This window comes from Psammomys obesus, unplaced genomic scaffold, assembly GCF_907164565.1.
Source record: "Psammomys obesus unplaced genomic scaffold, mPsaObe1.curated_primary_1811, whole genome shotgun sequence".
NCBI lineage: Eukaryota > Metazoa > Chordata > Mammalia > Rodentia > Muridae > Psammomys > Psammomys obesus.
This window is the reverse complement of record NW_026596039.1, coordinates 17,081,326-17,105,663: the sequence shown is the minus strand read 5'-3', so window position 1 is coordinate 17,105,663 and position 24,338 is coordinate 17,081,326. Positions and strand designations below refer to the sequence as shown.

Here is a 24,338-nt window from a genome sequence, read left to right as displayed (position 1 = left end):
ATCTAATTTCATTTCTTTCTGTGTCTATATCCACTTTTCCAGTATTATTTGTTGGGTAGGCCTATTTCCAATGAATGTTTTTTATGCCTTTGTCAAATACTAGAAGTCCATAACTCTCTTTGGATTTGTTTTGGGGAGTTCTATAATGGGTACTCTTTCATTCCTCTGGAAGTCTGTTTTTGTGCCAGTACCATGCTGTCTTTCACTGTGGCTCTGAAGAATAATTTGAAGTCAAATATTGTTGTACCTCCAGGATTATTTATTCTTTATTCAGAGGATTACTTTGAGTATCCATGATCTTCTGTGTTCCTATACTAATTTTAGGACTTTGACCTCTTTGCTTAGGTGTATTCCTAGGTATTTCATGTTTTTGGAAGCTGCTGTGTTTGGGTTATTTTAGGTAATTTTGTCCTTAGCAGTTTTGTTATTGTCATATAGAAAGGCTACTAATTTTTTCAAGTTAATTGTATATCTTATAACTTTACTTAAAAGTATCTGTTATGTCTAAAAACTTTCTGATGAAATCTGTAAGGCCCTTTAAGTATAGAACCATGTTATCTGCAAGAAGAGATAGTTTGATTTCTTCCTTTTATATATATATTTCTCTTGAGTAATTGCTTCCTCTAAGATTTGGTTACTATTTTGAATAAAAATTGGGAGTGGGTGCCCTGAACTCATTCAGTTTTTGTGCATTTAGTATGATTACTACAGGTTTGTTATACTCCTTCCTTTATTATGTCGAAACATGTTCTGTCTGATCCTAATTTTCTCCAGATTTTAATCATGAAAGTACATTGAACTTTGTCAGGTGTCTTGTCTACACTTATTAAAATACTTGCTTGATTGTTGTCCTTAAATTTGTTTATATGGTATTTTATATTTATTGATTTTTATATGTTAAACTAAGCTTTCATCCCTGGAATGAAACCAACCTGTCTTGTATGATGTTCTTAATGTACACTTGAACCTAATTATGGGGAGTTTGTTGAGAATTTTTTATTTTAATTAAAATATTATTACATCATTTTCCCTCTTCTCTTTCCTCCCTTTAATACAACCTGCCGAGTTTGTTTAGTGTTGCTTATATGAATAGAATTTCAGGGTTTACCACTTGGTGTTGGATAACCAGCTCAGGGACTCATCCGAGGAGAGAAGCATTCTCCCTCTCTTGGTGGAAATTAGCTGCCTGTGGTTTGTTTAGGGATAGAACCCCATAAGATTTTCCTTTTTCATTTATCATGTTTGTTGGTATTGTCCTTGTTCAGGTCTTACTTGAGCAACCATGTTGTTCAGGTGTCATGGATGAATCTTTCTTGTCACTTTTAGGATATACAGTCTCACTTACAGATTGTCTGGTCCTCTGGCTCTTACAATGTTTCTGCCGCTCCTCTATTTTATTTCCTGAGCCTTATATATAAGAGTTGTATTATCGGCCTATCAACTGGAGCTCGATATCCCAAGACCACTTGATCTTTATATTTTGACCAGTTAATGGTTTTCTGTAATTCCATGTTGCAAAGAGAAGCTTTTTTGATGAGGGAACTCTACTTACCCACAGATATGTTTGAAAGGAATTAGAAATGAAGCTGGTCTAGTAAGGTGGCAGTGGTGGGTTCTTTTCTAAGATACAAAACCTCGTTAACCTTTGGTAGTTGCCTGGCTATACAGTACTAGGTATGATTTCCTTCCTGTTGAGCAAGCCGTGCTTCCACTTCGACAACGGTCTGTTACTGCCGAAACGTGAGCCCAGTGTTGCACTCTGAGGGCTGTCTCGCCGTGCTGGTAATTGTTGTAGTTTATAGACAGCACACCCTCTCCTCAGTTTGTGTTAGCACTACGTTCTGATACCTTCAAAACTAGTCCTCAGGCAGGAAGCTTGCAGGCCTGATCTAGGTAGAGTCTTCTGAGTTCTGTGGTGACTGCAACAATAGGGACTCATTCTCCTCCACCTCTGGGGCACAACTATGGAAAACAGCCATATCCTATATTGTTTTGGGGGTCTGTTGGAGTACCCTGACCAAACAACTTGAAAGGAAGTTTCTCGTGCCTGAAACTGAGTTTCTGTTAGTCTGTGAGTCTTATGAAAAGCATTATCAAGCCAAATGGCAGAACTTCTTTTAAGATAATATAGATATAGAAATATGTGTAGACATACATATACATGTATGAGATTATTGACATATATGTTCATCAGGGAAATTACTCTGTACTTTCTTTTCTTGTAAAGTTTTTATCTAGTTTAATATCAGGGTAGTTCTGGCCCCATAATGAATTTGGTAGTGTTTCTTTCCTTTCTATTTTGTAAAGCAGTTTGATGTGTTAGAGCTTCTTTGAATGTTCAGTAGACTAAGTAGTGGATCCATATGGCCATGAGCTTTTCACTCTTGTTGCTTGTTAGTAGTCTAAGTTCGTTATATCTTCTGAATTTGATTTTAGTAGGGTCCTGTGAGTTTAGAAATCTATTTCATATTTTTCAGCTTTTTTACATAATAAGCTTTTTTAATTTATTTATTTCTATTAATTACAGTTTATTCACTTTGTATCCTTTCCATAAAACCCTCCTTCCTCCCCTCCCGGTCCCACCCTTCCTCCCCCTTCTTCACGAATGCCCCTCCCCAAGTCCACTGATAGGGGAGGTCCTCCTCTCCTTCCTTTTTCAGCTTTTTTAAATATAAGCTTTCAAAGTATTCCCAAATGATTTTCTGGATTTCAGTGGAGTCTGTTGTAACAAATTTTCAGTTCTTATTAGATTAAATAGAGTTTAGATCCTTCTGTCTGTCTGCTCTCTCTCACTCTCTCTCTCTGTCTCTCATTCTTTCATCAGCCTTATGAATTTTTTCCTTTTTTGTTGTTTTTTTTTGAGACGGGTTTCTCTGTGTAGCCTTGGCTATCCTGGACTCACTCTGTAGACCAGGCTGGCCTTGAACTCAAAGAGATCCACCTGCCTCTGCCCCTGACTGCGGAGATTAAAGGTGTGCACCACCACTGCCCAGGAGTTTTACCAGTTTTTAAGAGTAACTCTTATTTTGTTGATAGTATATATTCTTTTCTGTTTCATTAATTCCTCTGGCTTTGTTTCTGGCTTTTTTTTAGAGTCTTGAGGTACATCAGTATTATTTTGAGCTCTTGCTAATGTTTTTAATGTGAGTATTTACAGCTGTAAAGTTTCTGGTTAGGACTGCCGTGGCTGTAACCCGATTCTGTTATCATTTTCATTTACTTGTAGGAGTTCTGTTTGAGACAGGGTCTCACTATATAGCCTGGAACTTGCTGTGTATACTAGGCTGGCCCTGAATTACAGAGACCTACCTGTCTGTACCTGTATTGGCATTAAAGGTATTTGTCACCATGCCCAGCAGGATCTAAAAAGTTTTTAACTTCCTTTTTTTCTTTCTTTATTAATTCCCTGTTGCTTCATAAATGTTCTGTCTCCATATTTTTATATGTTTTCTGAGGTTTCTCTTGTTGATTTCTAGTTCTATTCCATGGTAGCTTTGATAAGTTAAAATTTAGTTTTGATTTTTCTGCGTATTGTTAAGGGTTACTTTACTGCCTCTCATATAATCAATTGTAGAGAAGGGCTCACCTGCCTTTTAAAAAAAAAATGCTTATTCTCTGTTAAGCAGCATATTCTATAGAAGACATAGATCTAGATACCATTACAACCAGTTGATCTAAAATATAATTTAGCTCTGCAATTTCTTTGCTGATTTTCAATTTGCTAGACTTCTCTGAATATGAGAGTATGGTATTGAACTATCCCACTACTGTTGTGTCAGGACCTACATTTAAGTGATTCTTAATCTACTAGGTTTGTACTTGAACTGTATTCAGTCTTTTTTCATGTGTGTTCCTGCACCGCTCACTAAAAGGCTTGGTTTCATGATGCTTTTTTCTATCCTGTGTTTTTAGAAAATTTTCTGACAAAAGAAACTTATTCATAAGTATACTCGGGGCAAGAAAGTCTGTATCTTGGCTTCCCAACACCACCACCGCATACTCTTGACAGAATGTGCAGTGAGAAGATACTTGGAAAAGTTGGGGCTTTCTGTTTGATGTCAAAAAGTGCTTCAAGTCATTCACGTTTAAAATTACAGAGAGGGCTGCTGGACAGACCACCCAAGCTGGGTTCAGAGCAATGTGCACTTAAACCAGGTGCTCTTCAAATAAAGATTGTCTTTCAAGTATGTTCACTGCATACACAAATTTTTTTCTCACCCTGTGAGTTTTTCTTCCCTCTCCCTTTCTTCTTTATTAGAAACAGTTTGTTCAACAGTTAAGTGAACATAAGACTGTTTAGATGCACATTCTTGTTTACCAGAGAGGATGTTTTCTTTTTTGAACACAGGATGTTAAAAGAAGTTACACTTCATACCAGAAGTTGTTTGCTTTTTTTATGTGTATTTCCTTATGCCTCATAATACTTGATCTATAATTTATTTATTAACCCAGCCATTAACTTACATAATATAGTATACACTACAATATTAGCATAAAGACAATTATCAATTAGACAAAGAAACAAAGGAATATATTCTACATGTGTGTCATTGCAAATATATGAAGGGAAGTTTATCACTCTTCTAAGTAGTGATAAAGTAACTTGAGGCAGCTGTTACATATATCACAGCAAAATAATTGCAGTGATTGAGTGAATCAGCACTTAGTGATAACTTTAAAAAATACATGAGTAATTACCTAGTTTTATATTTTAAAGTACTTTTAAATCATACAAAGAAAACAAAAATTAGAAACAAGGAAATCAGCTTAGATGTACATCAGCTAATGAATAGATAAATAAAATGTGGTACATACACACACTGTGCATTTTATTAGACCATCAAGAAAAATGAAATAAAGCCAGGTGTGGTGGCACATTCCCGTAATCCCAGCACTTGGGAGGCAGAGGCAGGTGGATTCCTGTGAACTCAATGCCACAGCAATCTACAAAGTGAGTCCAGGACAGCCAAGGCTATACAAAGTGAAACTCTGTCTCGAAAAATAAAAGGAGGAGGAAGAGGAACCAGAGGAGAATAAAATATTAAAAATTGCCCCAAAATTGCTGGATCTGAATATTCTTATATTGAGTAAGGTCCAGACCCAGAAAGATAAATATTGCATATTCTTCTTTTATTTGTGGATCCTGGCTTTATATGTGAGTGTGTGTGTGTGTGTGTGTGTGTGTGTGTGTGTGTGTGTGTGTGTGTGTATTAATCCTAAAACTAGAAAGGGGACTGTGAGGAGGAACAGTTTCATGCGGTGTATAATAGAGTATGTGTCCCATGAAAGTGAAGACCAGGGGTAGAAGAGTTCAAGCAGGGAGCCAGGGGACAGCTCTGCAGAACAATTATATGTAGAAACAAATAATAAGACATGTTGCATTGTATGCTTATTTAAAAAAATAAAACAAAAAATAACATTTTTTTATTTAGCTATCAAATTTTTGAAGATGTAGTCAGTATTAGCCATAACATGGAGCAAGGGATGCCTTTCTCATAGTAAAAATTGGTTTAAAATTTTTTTCGTGGAAGTCAGTTTAAATTTGGCAGTGTTTGAAAACCTTAAAAACGCTCAGTTCCTTTTACCCATTTCATCGCAACCAGCAAGTATGAAAGAAGCAGGCAGATTTGCTTTCAGGCTTCATATATCTCTGCAGGCAGGTGATTGAGGCTTAAAGCTAGGCTTTTACTTTGGAGCTAACAAATAAAGCAGGGATATCCAAACTCTAGTCTAACAGTTGGAGGCTACTGTTTGTAAAGCCCAAAGTCACAAAGTGAGGCATATCATACCGGGTCATATTTTGCTTTTGTTTTGCTTGTTTAGGCCAACTTAATAGTCTTTAATTGGTTATCAGACCTAGAAGCATTCTCCAGATTCTAGTATGTACAAAATTGGCCTGTCAGTTTTTCTGTTTAAATCACCTGGAGCTTTTCTCTAGCAGTTTACAACAAAGAACATTATTTATGCTATTGAAAGTTGGACACAGTATTGAGAGAGTGGTTCAACTAAATTGCTATGACCGTGGATAAAACACAGTTTAGCATTTTAAAAATTATTCATTTTTTCAGTTTGTCCTTTTTCAGAAAGGAATTCACAGAAGATGTGACTCAGCAAAGTACTGGGAGACTTCTGACACTGACTTCAAAAACAGTGCTGCCGAACATGCCCTGGGGGCTGGTCCATCTGAGAGAATACCGTTATGAAGGAGCCAAGCTAACACTCCCTACACAGCTGTTACACTGTGATTGTCCTTAGTTACCCAAAAATTGCCAGGTTACATTTTAGCTGCATCTTAGTGCAGTCATATCTCCTGCATTCCAAGAGAATATGCCTACGGAAGCTTTCCAGTTCTTTGAGAAGGGAGAGCCCTCCATCTTCCACTTCAGCCAGGACAGCTCTTGTTTTCTAGTCTGTGTTTTGTGCTTCTCAGCAAGATTCTGCTTCTCTTTTAAAAATTCAAACCTAGTGCTAAAGGAGACACCAAGTATCAGAGAAAGAATGGCATTACAAATAGTAAATTTTCTCTTATCTTTTTATCATTTCTTCATACATACCCTTCTCAAATATAATTATTTTTATAATGCTAAACACCTATTTTTACCTTATGGAAAAAAAAAATGAAGTCTTATTCTTGTAACCATAATGAGTTCTACTTATTAAGTAGTGACCCGAGTACTATATTATCTCACTTAAATCTCATGACAGTCACAGGAAGTTTACCTATGTTCTTGTTTTTAAACATGTGAAATAGGTGATAAAATGCTACATTAGAAACTTGCTAAAATCTTAAATGATAAACTGGAAGTATCTGGTCCCTGCAGCTGTACTCTTCAGTGGTGCACTATGCTGTAACCAACTTCCAGAAATCCAGCAATTGTGTGGTCACATCCAACTGTATCAAACATCGCTATAGCAGGGGCTCTCCTCACCTTCTTTTTCCCAACAAAAGCATCAGCACTGTGACCCTTCCCTGGCTTATCTCCATTGCACAATGTATGATCAGTCTCAGGGACCTGCAGTATATGGTGAATTAATTAACTGATTGATTAATGCTCAAATGGTGTTTCTGAGACCTGTGGTTTTCATCTCTGGCTGCAGAATATTTTAAGATAACAAGTTTCTGTTTACTGGGTATGCAGTGGAGCTTGGCAATTTACATTTCTTTTTTCCAATTTTTTAGTTTATTTATTTATTTTTATTAATTACAGTTTATTCACTTTGAATCTCTACTGTACCCTCTCCCTCATCTCCTCCCAGTCCCATTCTGTCTCCCTCATCTCCTCCCATCCCCCTCCCTAAGTCCACTGATAAAGGATGTCCTCCTCCCCCTCACTTTGACACTAGCCTATCAGGTCTCACCAGGACTGGCTTCTTTGTCTTCCTCTGTGGACTGCTAAGGCTGCTCCCCCCTCAGGTGGAGGTAATCAAAGAGCCAGATACTGAGTTCATGTCAGAGACAGTCCCTGTTCCCATTACTGGGGAACCCACTTGGACAATGAGCTGCCATGGGCTACATCTGTGCAGGGGTTCTAGGTTATCTCCATGCATGGTCCTTGTTTGGAGTATCAGTCTCAGAAAAGACCCCTGTGCCCAGATTTTTTGGTTCTGTTGCTCTCCCTGTGGCGCTCCTGTCCCCTCCATGTCTTTCTATCTCCCCCTTCTTTCATAAGATTTCCTGCACTCTGCCCAAAGTTTGGCTATGAGTCTCAGCATATGTTTTGATAGCCTGCTGGGTAGAGTCTCTCAGAGGCACTCTGTGGTAGGCTCATGTCCTGTTCCCTGTTTTCTCCCTCTTCCGATGTCTGTCCCGTTTGCCTTTCTGAATGAAGATTGAGCATCTTACCCAAGGTCCTCCTTCTTGATTAGATCCCTTAGGTGTACAGATTTTAGTATGATTATACTATATTATATGTCTAATATCCACTTATAAGTGAGTATATACCATGTGTGTCTTTCTGCTTCTGGGATACCTCACTCTGTATGATCTTTTCTAGTTCCCACCATTTGCCTGCAAATTTCATGATTTCCTTGTTTTAAATAGCTGAGTAATGCTCTGTTGTGTAAATATACCACAGGTATCCATTCCTCTGTTGAGGGACATCTAGGTTCTTTCTGGATTCTGACTATTATAAATAAAACTGCTATGAACATAGTTGAGCAAATGTCCTTGTTGAAAGGTGGAGCATGTTTCAGGTATATGGATAGAAGTGGTATAGGTGGATCTTGAGGTAGCACTATTCTCAGTTTTCTGAGAAAGTGCCAGATTGATTTCCAAAGTGGTTATAGAAATTTGCACTCTCACCAGCAATGGAGGAGGGTTCTTCTTTCTCCAAATCGTCTCCAGCATGTGTTGTCACTTGAGTTTTTGACCTTAGCCGTTCTGATGGGGGTAAAGTGAAATCTCAGGGTCGTTTTGATTTGCATTTCCCTGATGACTAAGGATGTTGAGCCTTTCTTTAAGTGTTTCTCCACCATTCCATATTCTTTTATTGAAAATTCTCTGTTTAGCTCTGTACCCCATTTTTTAATTGGATTACTTGATTTGTTCCTGTTTAACTTCTTGAGTTCTTTATATATACTGGATATTAGCCCTCTGTCAGATACAGGGTTGGTGAAGATCTTTTCCCAATCTGTAGGCTGTTGTTTTGTTCTGTTGCAGTGTCCTTTGCTTTACAGAAGCTTTTCAGTTTCATGAGGGCCCATTTATTAATTGAGGTGTTGAGCTGCTGGTGTTCTGTTTAGAAAGTTGTCTCCTGTGCCAATGAGTTCAAGGCTCTTCCTCACTTTCTCTTCTAATAGATTTAGTGTCTCTGGTTATATATTAAGGTCTTTGATCCACTTGAACTTTAATTTTGTGCAGGATGCTAGATATGGATCTATTTGCATTTTTTCACATGTGGACATCCAGTTAGAATAGCACCATTTGTTGAAGATGCTTTCTTTTTCCCTTTGTGTGGTTTTGGCTTCTTTGTCAAAAAACAGGTGTCCATAGGTGCATGGGTTTATTTCTGGTTCTTCTTTTTGATTCCATTGATCCACCAGTCTGTTTCTATGCCAGCACCATGCAGTTCTTATTCCTGTTGCTTTATAGTACAGCCTGAGATCAGGGATGGAGATAACTCCAGAAGATCTTTTATTGTAGAGGATTGTTTTAGCTATTCTGGGTTTCTCCTAAAGCTGATAAACACCTTCAGCAAAGTGGCTGGATAAAACATTAACTCAAAAAAATCAGTAGCCCTCCTGTATATAAAAGACAAACAGGATGAGAAAGAAATTAGGGAAACAACACCCTTCACAGTAGCCACAAATAACATAAAGTACCTTGTTGTAACTCTAACCGTCAAAGTGAAAGACTCGTATGGAAAAAAAAAAAAAAAAACTCAAGTCTCTGAAGTAAGAAATTGAAGAAGATACCAGAAGAGGGAAAGACCTCCCATGCTCATGGCTTGGCAGGATTAACATAGTAAAAATGGCCATCTTACCAAAAGCAATCTACAGATTCAGTGCATTTCCCATCAAAATACTTACACAATTCTTTACAGATCTTGAAAGAAAAATTCTCAACATCATAGAGAAAAAAAAGCCCAAATATCTCGTCTTAAATGAAGACATTATCAGAAAAGCTGGGAAATTATTTGCATTGTCTGCCCTGTAGCTAATGGATATTAGTGAGAGCTGTTAGGTACTAATGAGCACTGCTCTTGTATGAAAATAACCGCCTTTTCTGTTGAGGTGATGGGCCTGTGCCTGACGGGGTTCAGGTTGGTTTTATAGAGCAGCTTCCATCTCATGCCTGTTCCTTCTGTCCCGTTGACTTTATGTATTTTAAATTGTTGGGAGAAGCGTTACTCGGGTTTTACAAATGGTATTCTCCTTCCTATTAGGTCTCTCTGCAATGCAATCAATGTTTACAACCTCACCTGCAGTAACTGTTCAGAGAACTGCACTGACGTCCTGTTTAGTAACAAGATTACCTTCTTAATGGATCTCCTGATACACCAGTTGACGGTACGTAATATCAGTGCCTTGAGTAAGAAGCTGTTAAGGTTTGAGAAATACTCCTGTGGCAAAATCTAAGAACTCGGCCCATTTACTGTCCAGATTGAAAAGGGGTCAAGGGGTGTGAAGATGGTTACAAATGTACAATAGGAACTGACAGTGAAAGCTCTGAGTTATTGAACATTTTGTGTCAGAGTCTTTTAAGTTCTAATGTTTAATGAGTAACAGCTATAAAACGCTTGTGAAGAACAGAAGTTTATATGTTAAACTTATCTCTGGAGTCAGGTGGATCCAATGCCAAACCTCCATAGCCACAGGAATGGGTATCAGAAAGAGAAAACTGAGAGGGCCTCAGAGCCTCTCATCAGCATATGTCAAAGGGCCTATTTTAAAAGAAATTTTCCATGGCCATTTACACATAAAAGAAAATGTAGGAAATGTCATTGTGAGAAAGGGCAAACTTACTTACGATGTGAACGAGCAGCCAATTTTCACCTTAAATTTTACCTCCATTCACAGATGTTAAATGAGGTAAGCACAGTGTAATATCCCAAGGTTTAGGTCTACCAACTGCAGTCTTTGGAGCCCTGGGACCAGAAGTTTCCTGATGAGTTTTCTGAGCCCCTGAGGTATTGGCACTGCAGGTTTACAACGCAGGAGATTTCCAAGCCAGCTTTTACCCCCCCCCCCCAGTTCTAATTGCATCCTTAAATGCCACACCTTTGTCCCTTTTCTTCCCTTCTTTCCTCTGCATTCTGTGGCCTTACTTTACACACAAGAACATCTTCTTGATGAAATCTCAAAGCTGTTTTCCCAATCCCAGGTTTAAGAATTCTTTTTTATGTAACCCTAGCTATCACATCTCATAAACCTGGTTATACTGACTTATAATTATTTACTTATCTGTTTTACCACTAAATTCATGAAGACAAGTAGCTTATTACTATGCCCAATATCCTAACAGAGGATAGTTAGATTTGATAGATCGTTGTGTATGAGTATATATCAATCCTTACTGATCAGTGATCACAAGCTAAAACTCATAGTGACTCTGAAGCCTTATATGTAGCCAGCAAGAATTAGAGCAGTGTGAAACACAAGCAAAGATGCAGACCAGCACTGCCACACATGATAACGCCAACTGTTTACAGTGATGGCACTGTGTGTGGATCCAAGGCTAACTTGTCCATGGTTTTATTTACAAAATGAGTTACTAAAGTATCTTTCTCATAGTAAAATAATCTTCAAGAATAGGCAGAAAGACTTAATATCTTTTATCTCAGATTTAATTTTAATTTTCAGAATAGTCTTAAAAGGTCCTTGTTACCTGTTTAACAAATAAATTTGAGTCCCTGAGAATCTGACTTTAAGGCTATAATCACATAATTGGGAGTCAAATCTAGATCTATAAAAATCTAAATCCAGGGACCACCTATACAATGAACTGACTGATAGTTTTTAACAATATCAGTGCTGTGAAAGACAGGGTTAATGTGATAACCACCACTACATGGAGAGACTAAGGAGATGCAGCCATTAAATAGAAGATGAGACTATGATTCGGGGGTCGGGGAGAGGGATTGATTAGTGGAGGAAATGAGGGATTTAAATAAGTTTTGTAAAACAGTTCATTTTAGTGACTTAATCCTAACTTCTCAATAATTGTACTGTGGTTTTATCGATAATGGGGGACACTGGGTTAACTGGGTCTATATTTTTTTTTCTTTTTGGTTTTTGGTTTTTCAAGACAGGGTTTCTGTGTAGCCTCAGCTGTCTTGAACTCACTTTGTAGACCAGGTTGGCCTTGAACTCATAGGGATCTGCCTGCCTCTGCCTCTCTGAGTGTTGGAATTAAAGGCATGTGTCACCAGGCCTGGCCTTAGTCTACTATTTTTATAATGGATTTGTTGATCTAAAATTATTTTAAAATGAGAATGAGGAAAAATACTAAATCCCAATATTTCTCCTCAGTTGTACACTATAATAGTTTGGAAGAGTTTCTTCTGTTGATATTGTAAGAGGGAACATTGCTTTAAATAGAACAGGGAACTGAATAGAATGGCATTTGAAATGTGAAAGAATGAACAAAATATAGTAATAAATTCTATCATACTTTTTAAGGGAAAAAGCCTTATTAATAGAAATGATTGAGACAGTAAAACAAGGCTGTGATTCCAGCCTTCTAGGAAATCCCTGCATAGGGGATAAGATAGGTGACATCTTGGCTTGGGCAGTTCTGACCATAACACTGTAGATGTGTAGCTTTTATACATTGTGCTAAAAGCTAGACATCTAAGGTCAGGGTACCAACATAGTCAGGTTCCTGTGCAGGTCCTCTTATGCAGAAGCTTCACCTGGCAGAGAATAGCAAACTAGCTCCTTAGCTGCATGCTTGGAGGGCACTGATCCCCATTCCTGAAGGCTCTGCCTATATGAATTAATTACCTCTCAATTCACCTGCATATATCAGATTTACAGATTAAAATTCACTTGACTTGAGAAGATCACAGTCTTTGATGTATCATATAGAAATGGTGAGATGACCTTCTTTGCAAAGAGCTGTGGAATGGTGGAAGAAAACATTCTGTGATTCTGCCTGGTCTGTCACAAGGGACACTTGAGCTGACTCTTAGCTCCTCACAATAGCTATCATTTATTTACTCAGTGCCAGCTATCAGCCAAAGTCTTTTTTTTTTTCAGCCAAAGTCTTAAGTAACTTATTTCCCTCTTGTTTGAAAGTCCTTACTTCCTTTGAATATTCTCTTGCTTGTGATCACTCAGAAACACTTTTAGTTTTGCAGTAATAGATTCCATCCCATTGTGTGTTTCTTTTGCTGTTAATTTTTCTCGGGTTGGATCCAGGAACATCTGCTTTGTCAAACGTATTTTAGCCCTCCTTCTTCATTCTGATTATGTCTGTTCCTTACAGGCTTGTCATATTAGAGTTGTCAGTTGCCTAGTGCTGTGACTGGTTTTGTAGCCGTGAAGGAAGAAAGGTGTGTTTCCTAGTTTAGGATAGATTTTGGTGGTTACTTTTATGTTTCTAGTATAATTTGAGAACTTGAGTGCATTTCTGTCTGTCCTGGTAAGTGGTTTTCATGTACATATAACTGAAATATGGATCATTAATTTGATAAGACCTCTTAAATAGGGGTAAGGAGTAGTCACCAACACATTGTTCAGAAGTGATAGAAAATGGATAAAAGAAGCTAATTATGACCCAGTAGAATTTACAAGACACTTAATTATTAGGTACTTCAGACTTCCTTGTTCTTGATAAACCCAAATGCTTTAGAAGACATTTTTATACCCTCTGGCTGCTTGAAATTTTCTCTAAACTCTTACATTTCATTTCAGTGACTTCTTTAGTACTGTTCAGATGACACAGTTACAAAATTTAACACAAGTCCTTATTCTAGAAGCATGCAGTTGAGAAGAAAGGAACTTACAAGATATCAGAAACTCTTAGTGTTCAGCACAAAATGGTGCTTGTTAGAGGTTGACAAATGGAAGGACTATTATGCCGTGTGGCATTTTGAGAAGGTAAATTTGAATATGCCTAGAAATGAAGTGTCTATACTTCTGGTTTTATAATTTTAAAATATATAAACCAGCATTTATAACACAATACAAATACATGCTTCTTGCAGTGTTAAGACAAAGTAGTATTTTTAGGATATGCTCTGTGGGAATTTATTTGGAGTGCTGCAAAAGACAGTTCATTATGACAAGTTTTCCCTAAGAATGGAAGCTAACACTGGGATAGTATCTTCAGTGAAACATGAAAGGTTTAACCATATTAAAGTGGATTTCTTTCTCTATGAAGTAATTAAACATCTTCTCTAAGTCTAGTTCATCCCGGAGCATAGAATGGCATATGTCTCCTTAAGGGTTCTAGAAAAACTCAGTGGGACGCAATAAAAAGGCTAACCAAAAAAAAAAAAAAAAAAGGTCAAGATGGCAGAAAAGGAAGCCTGACACCTCATTCCCCAACAAAGACAGTGACTAAATATACTGGCCAGTATACCTTTATGGAAACTCCAGAGACCAGTTAAGAAGTTACAGTGCACCATACAACCTGACTGAGAATTCACACTGAGATGATGCAAGTAAAAAGAGCTCTTCCACTTTACCCAAGATTATACTTTGTCAGACTTCCACAGCTCAATGCCAAGGTTTAGCTCACAGCTTTTCCAGGACAGAGTTAGAGAAGTGGAGACAGAAGTTCTAGCAGACTGATTTCTGTCTTTCCTTCCATACCCAAAGGCTTGGAAAGAACCAGCATGCCCTGATGGATAGGGACTACTGAATCTAAACGGCAAGAGAGACAGCAAGCTGTAGCACCGAAGTGCCTTAGAGGCTGTACTCAGAAGACACTCAACTCTCAGCTTTTCTGCTGGAGTTAGAAGAGTGAAGCCATTAGTTACTTCAGTATTCCGGCTTTCAGGGAACTACCTGAAGGACTACGTTTATCTCAGTCACTTCTCTTGGGGTTCTACTTTGGAGATTACTGAGAACAAGAGACAGCAAGAAACATTAACCAGAGAATGTTCATAGATATCTTTCTGACTTAAAAAGCGTTTATCTTCATCCTAACAGGATATTCATATGACTCAGAGAAGTTTGCATCTTCCAAAAGAGATTCCAGAGGCCCCACAATCTCTGTGTCAGTTTATTCTTCAGAATCTTTCCATTTGGAAGCCAGACTAGAAGAGGAGGCAGATTTTCAATTGCACAAAGTTCAACAAAAGTTACAAAAATAACCAGGCAGTGGCGGCACATGCCTCTAATCCCAACACTTGGGAGGCAGAGGCTGGCAGATCTCTAAGTTTGAGGCCAGCCTGGTCTACGGAGTGAGGTCCAGGACAGCCAAGGAAACACAGAGAAACCCTGTCTCAAAACAAAACAAAGAAACAGAATCATGTCCTAACAAAAGAGCCAGCTAAATCTATTAATGAAGGTCCTAAGGAAACAGAAGTACATGGACTGAGGAAAAAAACCAAACAAACAGCTGTTACAAAGATAGTTTATAAACTTGAAAAAATACTGATGGGAAAATGAGAATATCAGCAAAGATAAAACATATATTTAAAAGATCCAAGCAGATTTAGAAGTGAATATAATAAATGTACTGAAAATTTTACTGTGGTGATTGTCCACAACATATTCCAAGTTCCATTAAGCAAAAAGAGAGCTATAAGTTTAAATCAGGTAGTCTGAAATGATCTAGTAAGGAGAACTAAAAGAGAAGGAACAACGAAAAAGAGGAATGACATCTTAAATGACTTACAGAGACCCTCAAACTGGCCAATATGTACATTATGAAAGTTCCAGACAGAGAAGAGAAAATGAGACAGAATTTTGCTTAAAGAAGTCACTAGTGTGCTGGTAAAATGGCTCAGGATGGTAAAGTACGTGCTGTATAAGCATCAGGACAGGGGTTTAGAACCCTAGAACCCATCAAAACTCTGCACCGGAAACACAAAGACAGAAGGATTCATTGGGCTTGCTAGCCAATTGCCCTAGCTAATTAGTAGTCCACAACTTCAGTGAGAAACTGTTTCAAAAATAAGATGGAGGGGCACTCACACGTTATCTGAATAAGTGGAGCCCTCATGCCTCATCAGAAAAGCTGCCTTTATCAGTAGACAGAGGCTATTCCAGAGAATCTTAACTGATCGAAATATAGACAATGGTGGAGTGCCCAGACCCATAGAAGACAGTTATAACATAACCTCTCCACCTAAATCTCATTTAGCATCAACAAAGAAGGGTCAAAAAAGATTGTAAGAATAAGAGCCAATAAGTTGGAATGACTACTGCAAGATAGTATCTTTTAGACATGACAGGGTTATTGTATCATGAGATTATCAACAAAGATAAAACATATATTTAAAAGAACTAACCAGAGTTAGAAGTGAAGAAAATAATACATGCACTAAAAATTTCACTGTAGTAATTCTACAACAGATTCCACAGCTCCCTTAAGCAAAGAAAGCTGCAAATTTAAATCAGAGGCTTAACTCGCATTCCTTAAAAGAAGATAATTAAAAGACAACAGGTATGTGAAAAGATGATCTAACTTGCTAATGCTCAAGGATTAGTAAATCGCTACTCCAGAACACAGTGATGTATTACTTCACACTGTTAAGGTGGCCACACTTGCTTTTTAAATCAGAAAGTAGCAGTCGCCGGTTAGGGTATGGCTAAACTAGAACCTTCTGCACCACGGGGAACGTGAGGTGATACAGTCGCTGAGGAAAACTGTATGATGTCTGTCATTGTTTTTAATGGAACTGCTATGTGATCATAGCTTTTGAACATCTAGTCAAAAGAATTAAAATCGGGATCTTGAATAAAACCTGTATTGTCATGTTCATTGCATATTCACAAGGCCAAGAGGTAGGAATAACCTATATGCCCATCAATAGATGAGTAGATTTAAAAAAAAATTATATATACAAAGAAAACATTACTAAGACTTAAAAAGCCACAGCATGAATGAATACTGACATTATGGCTAGTTTCAAGTGAAATTATTACTTGTGGCCAAATACCTGATAAGCAGGGAAAGATTTATTTAGGCTTACAGTTTGAAGGGATGCAGTTTTTCACAGTAGGGAAGAAGGAAGGAAACAGAATGGACAGGAAGTATCAGTGCCAATGCTGACCCTAAATGTTCTTCCAAAACATCTCTACCAGCTGATGACCACGTGTTCAGACACAATTGCCTGTCCAGAGTATTTCACATTCAAATCTCAACATAATTAAAAAATACTGGATTAATTTCAAAATTAAGTATCAAAAATAATCAGACTCTTACAAAACAATGAGATGTGTTTAAGTAGGACATCCGTCATGAGTGAAGAAAAATTCAAGGTATGTTTCACAACCATGTGTATATAAAGCAACAATTTTGTAATAGATACTTAAGATTTATAAGAGGATTGCTTTGTGTTTTATGCCATTAAACAAAACACTGATGGTGCTACTCAGTGCTGTGAACTGGCAGGCATTTAATGTTGGATGGGAGCAGAGCAGCTCAACAATCTGAGCAGGTTGATGTGGAGAAGGGGTCCCAGAGCTACACACAGGCAGAATCGTGACCCCCTGTTTTCCTAGTGCTTGTCCCACACTCCTGCTATAGACTGAGTTGTGTCCTTACTTTATTAACTATAAAAATGAAACAGCAAAAACTTTTGTGACTTTGATTTTATATGTTTAATATTGTCACTTGAGTAGGATATAGTAAAAAAATCGTTTAATTAAAATATTTTAACGTCTTGATGGTTCCTTCTGTTTTTAAATGCATTAAATATTTTATTAGCAGTCTTATTTCTGATTCATAGTGACCTTTTATTTTGAAATATTCAGAAAATATGCTGATAAATTATAGGTATGTATTTTCTGGAGCTAAGGAGGCTGTTAATTGAAAAGTAATGTACAAAGCTTAAATAATTGATATGATACTGTTGAGCCAACGAAGCTGTTGGGCTTTTCAGGTGACAGGAAAGCCCTGGATGCAAACAAAGGAAGCATAAGTGCAGTCTTAGAGTCGCGGATTGTTTTTCACTTAACCATGTGCAGACCCTTCCAGGTGCCTGTTTGACTTTCATTATAGCAGCGAGGCCTGGAACTCCCTGGTTGCCAAATTGTTTTCTTTATCCTGAGCAACCAGAACAGGGGTTCCATAGTTAATTACATGGGTGCAGAAATCTCAGCAGTGAAGGGATCTGTACTCTTCCTGATGCCAGTTGCATCATTTTTCCTTTTTTCTTCATCATGTGGCACTTGCTTAGATTGTCTCATATACCTTGCCTTTTCCTTCATCAAAATACAAGCTCAGTTTATGTTCACCAAGCTATGTGTCTTATTGAAAGAGAATTATAGAACTAGAGAGAAGACCTTCATAACTTCTGGTCTAGTTCAGTTCATTTGTTGTGGAAAGATGACAATGGTGTCAAAAGTTAGATGGGAAATGTGTGAGGTAAGATGCTCACCAAAGTTCCATAATCTGTTACTAGTATAATTAGAATACAAATTCATCTTTCAAATGCTGAAGGAAAAATGTTACGATCCTTGATTTATACATCTGCAAAGATATGCTTCAGAAATAAATGCAAGGGGTGTTAAGATTTGCCATAGGTAAAGGTTCTTGGCCCCAGGCCTGACAGCCTAATACAATCCCTGGGACCCTGTAGTAAAGGAAAAGAACTGACTCTTTCAAGTTGCTCCTGACCTCCACATGTATGCTGTGGTCTGTACGACCCCCCTTACACACACACACACACACACACACACACAGTTGCTGTAGGTTCTAAAAATAAATGTAAAAATGAAATTTTATTAATTTACACATTATATTTATATATACTTAATATTTTTATATTGAAAATATATACATCACAAGATTAGTTGTTAGCACACTTGTACTAGGCTTGTGTTGTAGCTCACTGGTAGTAAGACCCCAGGTTCAGTCACCAACAGCATGCGTGCACGCACACACACTGCTAGATAAGAAAATTCTTTAGGAAAGAATGAAGATGAGTACAGATGGAAAGTCTGTAGTGCCTAAATTCTTAAAAACATAATTTAAAGCAAAACTGTCAACGTTGTCTTACAGGGCTGTATAGCATTTGTCATTTTTGCTGCCCATGATATTGTGCACACCATCCTACATGGTGTCAGGGTTCAGGGAGAGCCTATACTACTACATTTTCTTTCACGTGTCTGCAGCACTTGCACGCAGTGTCTGCACAGGCCGGAAGAGGGGAGAATCCTCAGGGACTGCAGTTGCAGACAGTTGAGACACTGTGTGGATGGTAGCAATCAACCTAGGTCCTCTGGAAGAGCAGCCAGGGCTGAAATAGCTGAGCCTTCTCTCCAGCCCTATTATTCTACATTTTTTTCAAAAAGTTGCACAATATCAGCTTCAAATGTATAGTGAAAAGTTAAGATTGTGTGTATTAATACCTTTAGAGCAAACTACAAACAAATTAACTTAGAATTCAATAGATAAAACTGAAATTGGCTTCTAAACATACCCAAAAATTCAACAGAAAGGAGAATAATAAAACAGAAAATAGAAAATAAACAGGAGAAAAACAAAACAATAATGAATCAGTGGACGTAAAACTAAACAGAGGACCTAAAGTAACAATAAATATATAAATGAATATTTACCCTCATTATAAAGCAAAAACTATTGAAACAGAAAAAAGAAGGAACCAGTTATTATCTACATGAGATATATTTGAAATATAAAGAAACATAACTTATGTAAGTATAAGCCACGAATGGTGTCACACTCCTTTAACTCTAACACTTGGGAGGCAGAGGCAGGTGGATCTCTGTGAGTTTGAGGCCAATGATAGGCCAATCACAGTTCCTCAGTTGTGGTTCCCTCTTGTCAGATGATTCTAGGTTGTGTCAAGTTAACAGTAAAAACTAACCAGAACACAGAAAGTCGGAAAAATAGGCATTCCCAATACCCAGATGGGAAATCGGTAATAACGGGGTATCTTGTAGTAAGATGTGGCTGGTCTGGCTGCACGGAGATGGCTGCAACTGAAAGTAAGAGGCTATCAGCAATGGCAGGTGGTTCAGTTGCCCCCTGGCTAATGTAGCTGGGGATGGCTTGGTAGCCACTGTCCAAAAGCAAAAACTAGGAGAAAGCCGAAGCAAGTAACAGAGGACCTAGGAAGGTAAAGAGTTATAAGGCCCACATGTGTACATGTTCAGAAAATTCAGAGGTGAAAAAAGTGGAAGGCTTAAACAAAAGGAAGACCAGGAGAACAAAACAGTGAAGACAGGGCTAGGAAAGAAAGGTGGACTGGAGAAGAGAGTAATACATGTTGAGTCTGGGGTGCAGGGTGAGTGGAAATGAGAAGAGTGAATACAGGCCTTCCCCAGAACCCTGTAAGAACTCAGTCTTGGCCTGCCCTCCTGACGCTTACGGTCCAGCATCATGGTGTTCATGTGGAGATACAAGTTCATGTGGGCAGAAAGCAATAGGCATTGTTTTCCTAGTAAATGAAAGATAAATAGGAAGAGCAGACATTAAAGTGGTCGTGCACACAGCTAAGTTCCTGTTTCTGTGCCCTTCCTGTTCCTCTTGGGGTTTTATGAGATGTGAGAATGGACTGAATGCATTCTTTATGGTTAGCCTCTACTCCAGCTCAGCTCATTCTCACCTGTAAAAGCACTCTGTTTAGAGAAAATCAGCAACATTGGGTCTCATTAACACCTCTGACTGCAGTAATTGAAAGTCTTACCATACCTATGCTCCAGCATTCCTATTCCTTGAAAGACAACTTCCTTCCTCTTAAATGTTAGCAGTACAGTTTAACAGATCCTGTATTTAAAACAAACAAAAAAAGAAACATGCTTTAAGTTTGGAAAGTTCTTTAAAATGTGCCCTTAACTAGCTATGTCCTAGCAATCCCATTCCTAGCTATTTATCCAAGAAAAACTAAAACAGTTCTTCACAAACACTTCTTCGAGAATGATCTTAGAAGTCCTAGCCATAAATAACTAACTATGCTAAACAACATACTTATCTATCAACAGGTAAGTTTATAAACAGAATAGGATATATTGTGCACTTAACAATAAAAATGAATGAAGTAATGATACACACAAACATAAATTAATTATTCTGAATTCCTGAAAACATTGGGTTTAGAAACCCAGATTCAAAAGCCTACGTACTGGAGAACTATTATAGTCTAGATCTAGAACAGTTTTATTACCCTGTAAATGCTCTCTTTGAAGTCAATGTCACTTTTTCTCCCTGGCTTTGACAAGTGTTGATCTGTTCTATGCCTTACTGATACACATTTTTCAGAAATGAAGAAATGAGAACCACACAGACGGCCCCTTTCCAGGATTCATCAACAGGAACTCAGTTAGCTATTAGTAAAGGTGCCACCCATCCTTGGTGGCACACCCAGTCCTTGTCTTGTGAAGATAACTTAGGAAGAAGTGACATGCTGTGTCTTTGCACTACCGTGAATTCTTATCTTAGCCCAAAATAACAAGGCAGCATCACTACTCTCAGGGATGTCAGTGAAGGTCAGTGAAATACCTGGGCTCCCACCCTCATCTGACAGTGATGAGATGGCAGTTCTTGCCCCACCGCTAACATCATGTCAGGGAGATACTTTCTAAAATACAAGATTTGAAGAGAACACAGAATCTTAGAATACCCAAAATTTTCAAGGTGCATTGAAAATAAAATCATTCAACATGATAAGAACTAGGGAAATCTCAACCAAGAAAGATAGCTTATTGAGGCTACTTTTTTTTTTTTTTTGCACAAAGGTTTTAAGGCAGCCACTATAAAAATACTTCATCATGCAATTATTAATATGTATAAGCAAATGAAAATGGTTTTAGCAAATACGAAAATGAAGAATAATTAAAAAGAAACATTACAACTAAAACTGATAGTGAAGGAAAAATTTTAAAGTCAGTGTAAAGACTTAGTAATAGAATGTAGAGAATGAAAATATGAATTTGAAAACAGAACAGCCTAATATCCAATTTGAAGAACAGAGAAAATAGACCTTAATAATGATTCTTTACAGACCTTGAAAGAAAAATTCTCAATTTCATATGGAATAACAAGAAACCCAGAATTGCTAAAAAAAAAAAAAAAAAAAAATCCTCTACAATAAAGGATCTTCTGGAGGTATCTCCATCCCTGATCTCAAGCAACAGTAATAAAAACTTCATGGTGCTGCCATAGAAACAGGCTAGTGGATCAGTGGAATCGAATAGAAGACCCAGAAATAAACCCACATACTTATGGACACCTGATTTTTGACAGAGATGCCAAAGCCATACAATGGAAAAAAGAAAGCATCTTCAACAAATGGTGCTGGTCTAACTGGATGTTCACGTGTAGAAAAATGCAAATAGATCCATACTTTTCACCCTGCACAAAACTAAAATCCAAGTGGATCAAAGACCTCAATATAAAAACAGACACACTAAACCTGTTAGAAGAAAAAGTGGGGAAGAGCCTTGAACTCATTGGCACAGGAGACAACTTCCTGAATAGAACACCAACAGCACAGGCTCTAAGATCAACAATCAATAAATAGGACCTCATGAAACTGAAAACTTTCTTTAAAGCAAAGGACATTGTCACCAGAACAAAACAAGAGCCTACAGATTGGGAAAGGATTTTAACCAACCTTATATCTGACAGAGGGCTAATATCCAGAATATATAAAGAACTCAAGAAATTAAACAGGAACAAATTAAGTAATCCAATTAAAAAATGGGATACAGAGCTAAACAGAGAATTCTCAATAGAGGAACATTGAACAGAGAAATGCTCAACATCCTTAGTCATCAGGGAAATGCAAATCAAAACGACCCTGAGATTTCACTTTACCCCCATCAGAACGGCTAAGGTCAAAAACTCAAGTGACAACACATGCTGGAGACGATTTGGAGAAAGAAGAACCCTCCTCCATTGCTGGTGAGAGTGCAAATTTCTATAACCACTTTGGAAATCAATCTGGCACTTTCTCAGAAAACTGAGAATAGTGCTACCTCAAGATCCACCTATACCACTTCTATCCATATACCTGAAACATGCTCCACCTTTCAACAAGGACATTTGCTCAACTATGTTCATAGCAGTTTTATTTATAATAGTCAGAATCCAGAAAGAACCTAGATGTCCCTCAACAGAGGAATGGATACCTGTGGTATATTTACACAACAGAGCATTACTCAGCTATTTAAAACAAGGAAATCATGAAATTTGCAGGCAAATGGTGGGAACTAGAAAAGATCATACAGAGTGAGGTATCCCAGAAGCAGAAAGACACACATGGTATATACTCACTTATAAGTGGATATTAGACATATAATATAGTATAATCATACTAAAATCTGTACACCTAAGGGATCTAATCAAGAAGGAGGACCTTGGGTAAGATGCTCAATCTTCATTCAGAAAGGCAAACGGGACAGACATCGGAAGAGGGAGAAAACAGGGAACAGGACATGAGCCTACCACAGAGTGCCTCTGAGAGACTCTACCCAGCAGGCTATCAAAACATATGCTGAGACTCATAGCCAAACTTTGGGCAGAGTGCAGGAAATCTTATGAAAGAAGGGGGAGATAGAAAGACATGGAGGGGACAGGAGCGCCACAGGGAGAGCAACAGAACCAAAAAATCTGGGCACAGGGGTCTTTTCTGAGACTGATACTCCAAACAAGGACCATGCATGGAGATAACCTAGAACCCCTGCACAGATGTAGCCCATGGCAGCTCATTGTCCAAGTGGGTTCCCCAGTAATGGGAACAGGGACTGTCTCTGACATGAACTCAGTATCTGGCTCTTTGATTACCTCCACCTGAGGGGGGAGCAGCCTTAGCAGTCCACAGAGGAAGACAAAGAAGCCAGTCCTGGTGAGACATGATAGACTAGGGTCAGATGGAAGTGGAGGAGGACCTCCCTATCATTGGACTGGGGGAGAGGCATAGGAGAAGAAAAGGGAGGGAGGATGGGATAGAGAGGGGAAAGGGGAGGGGGCTACAGCTGGGATATAAAGTAAATGAACCAAACTTAATAAAAATTAAATAAAGAAGATACTAGCATAAAAAACAGATGAACCAAATCTCAGGGACTGAGAGGTCTGTAACAAAAGATCTAACATTCATGTCATCCGACACAGACAGGAGAAAAAAAGATATGACTGAAAAGTACATCAAGAGATCATAAGAGAGACTGCCTCAAATTACCCAAAGATATAATGTATAGATGCCATAAACTGAGCAAAGCATTCCCAAAATGAACAAAGAATTAAGTGATGAACATAAGCCTTCACACATCAGTAATTTATTAAGTATGAGTGGTTTAATTTTTTTGTCCCAAAATGAAAGCAACAAGGATATTATTTAATGAGAAATTGTTAAGCTTTAGTACATCCGTAGTGTGGTACAATATTCAGTGAACACTAGTGAGCTACTCATATGCACAAGCTCTTGGCATCCTTTTGAATTAAAATGTCAGTCTCCAAAGGTCACATGCTGATTTATTCCATTTACATGATACTCTCAAAAGCAAAAAATGTTGCATAAAGACGAAAATAAGTATTAGTTGCTAGATGAAAATAAAAAGAAAGCATATGTTACTTGTTATAAAGTGGTGTATTTATGGTGCCAAGATAATTCTGTGTGTTCATTGTGCTCATAGCTATTCCAATTCCTAGATTTTATATTGTACTATATAAATTAACCATTGGGAACAGGCAAGATGAAAGGAAGGTAGATAGATAGATAGATAGATAGATAGATAGATAGATAGATAGATAG

The 24,338-nt window shown here is 37.9% G+C and overlaps 1 protein-coding gene across 2 annotated transcripts in view; it reads left to right on the top strand.

Moving 5' to 3' along the window:
* Nucleotides 1-24,338, top strand: part of Scaper (S-phase cyclin A associated protein in the ER) — a 351,295-nt gene that overhangs the window by 265,308 nt on the left and 61,649 nt on the right. For both annotated transcript variants that reach the window (XM_055621927.1, XM_055621926.1), the window contains one exon: nucleotides 9,885-10,008. In XM_055621927.1, the coding sequence (XP_055477902.1) occupies nucleotides 9,885-10,008 (124 nt within the window). The remainder of the gene's footprint in view (nucleotides 1-9,884; nucleotides 10,009-24,338) is intronic.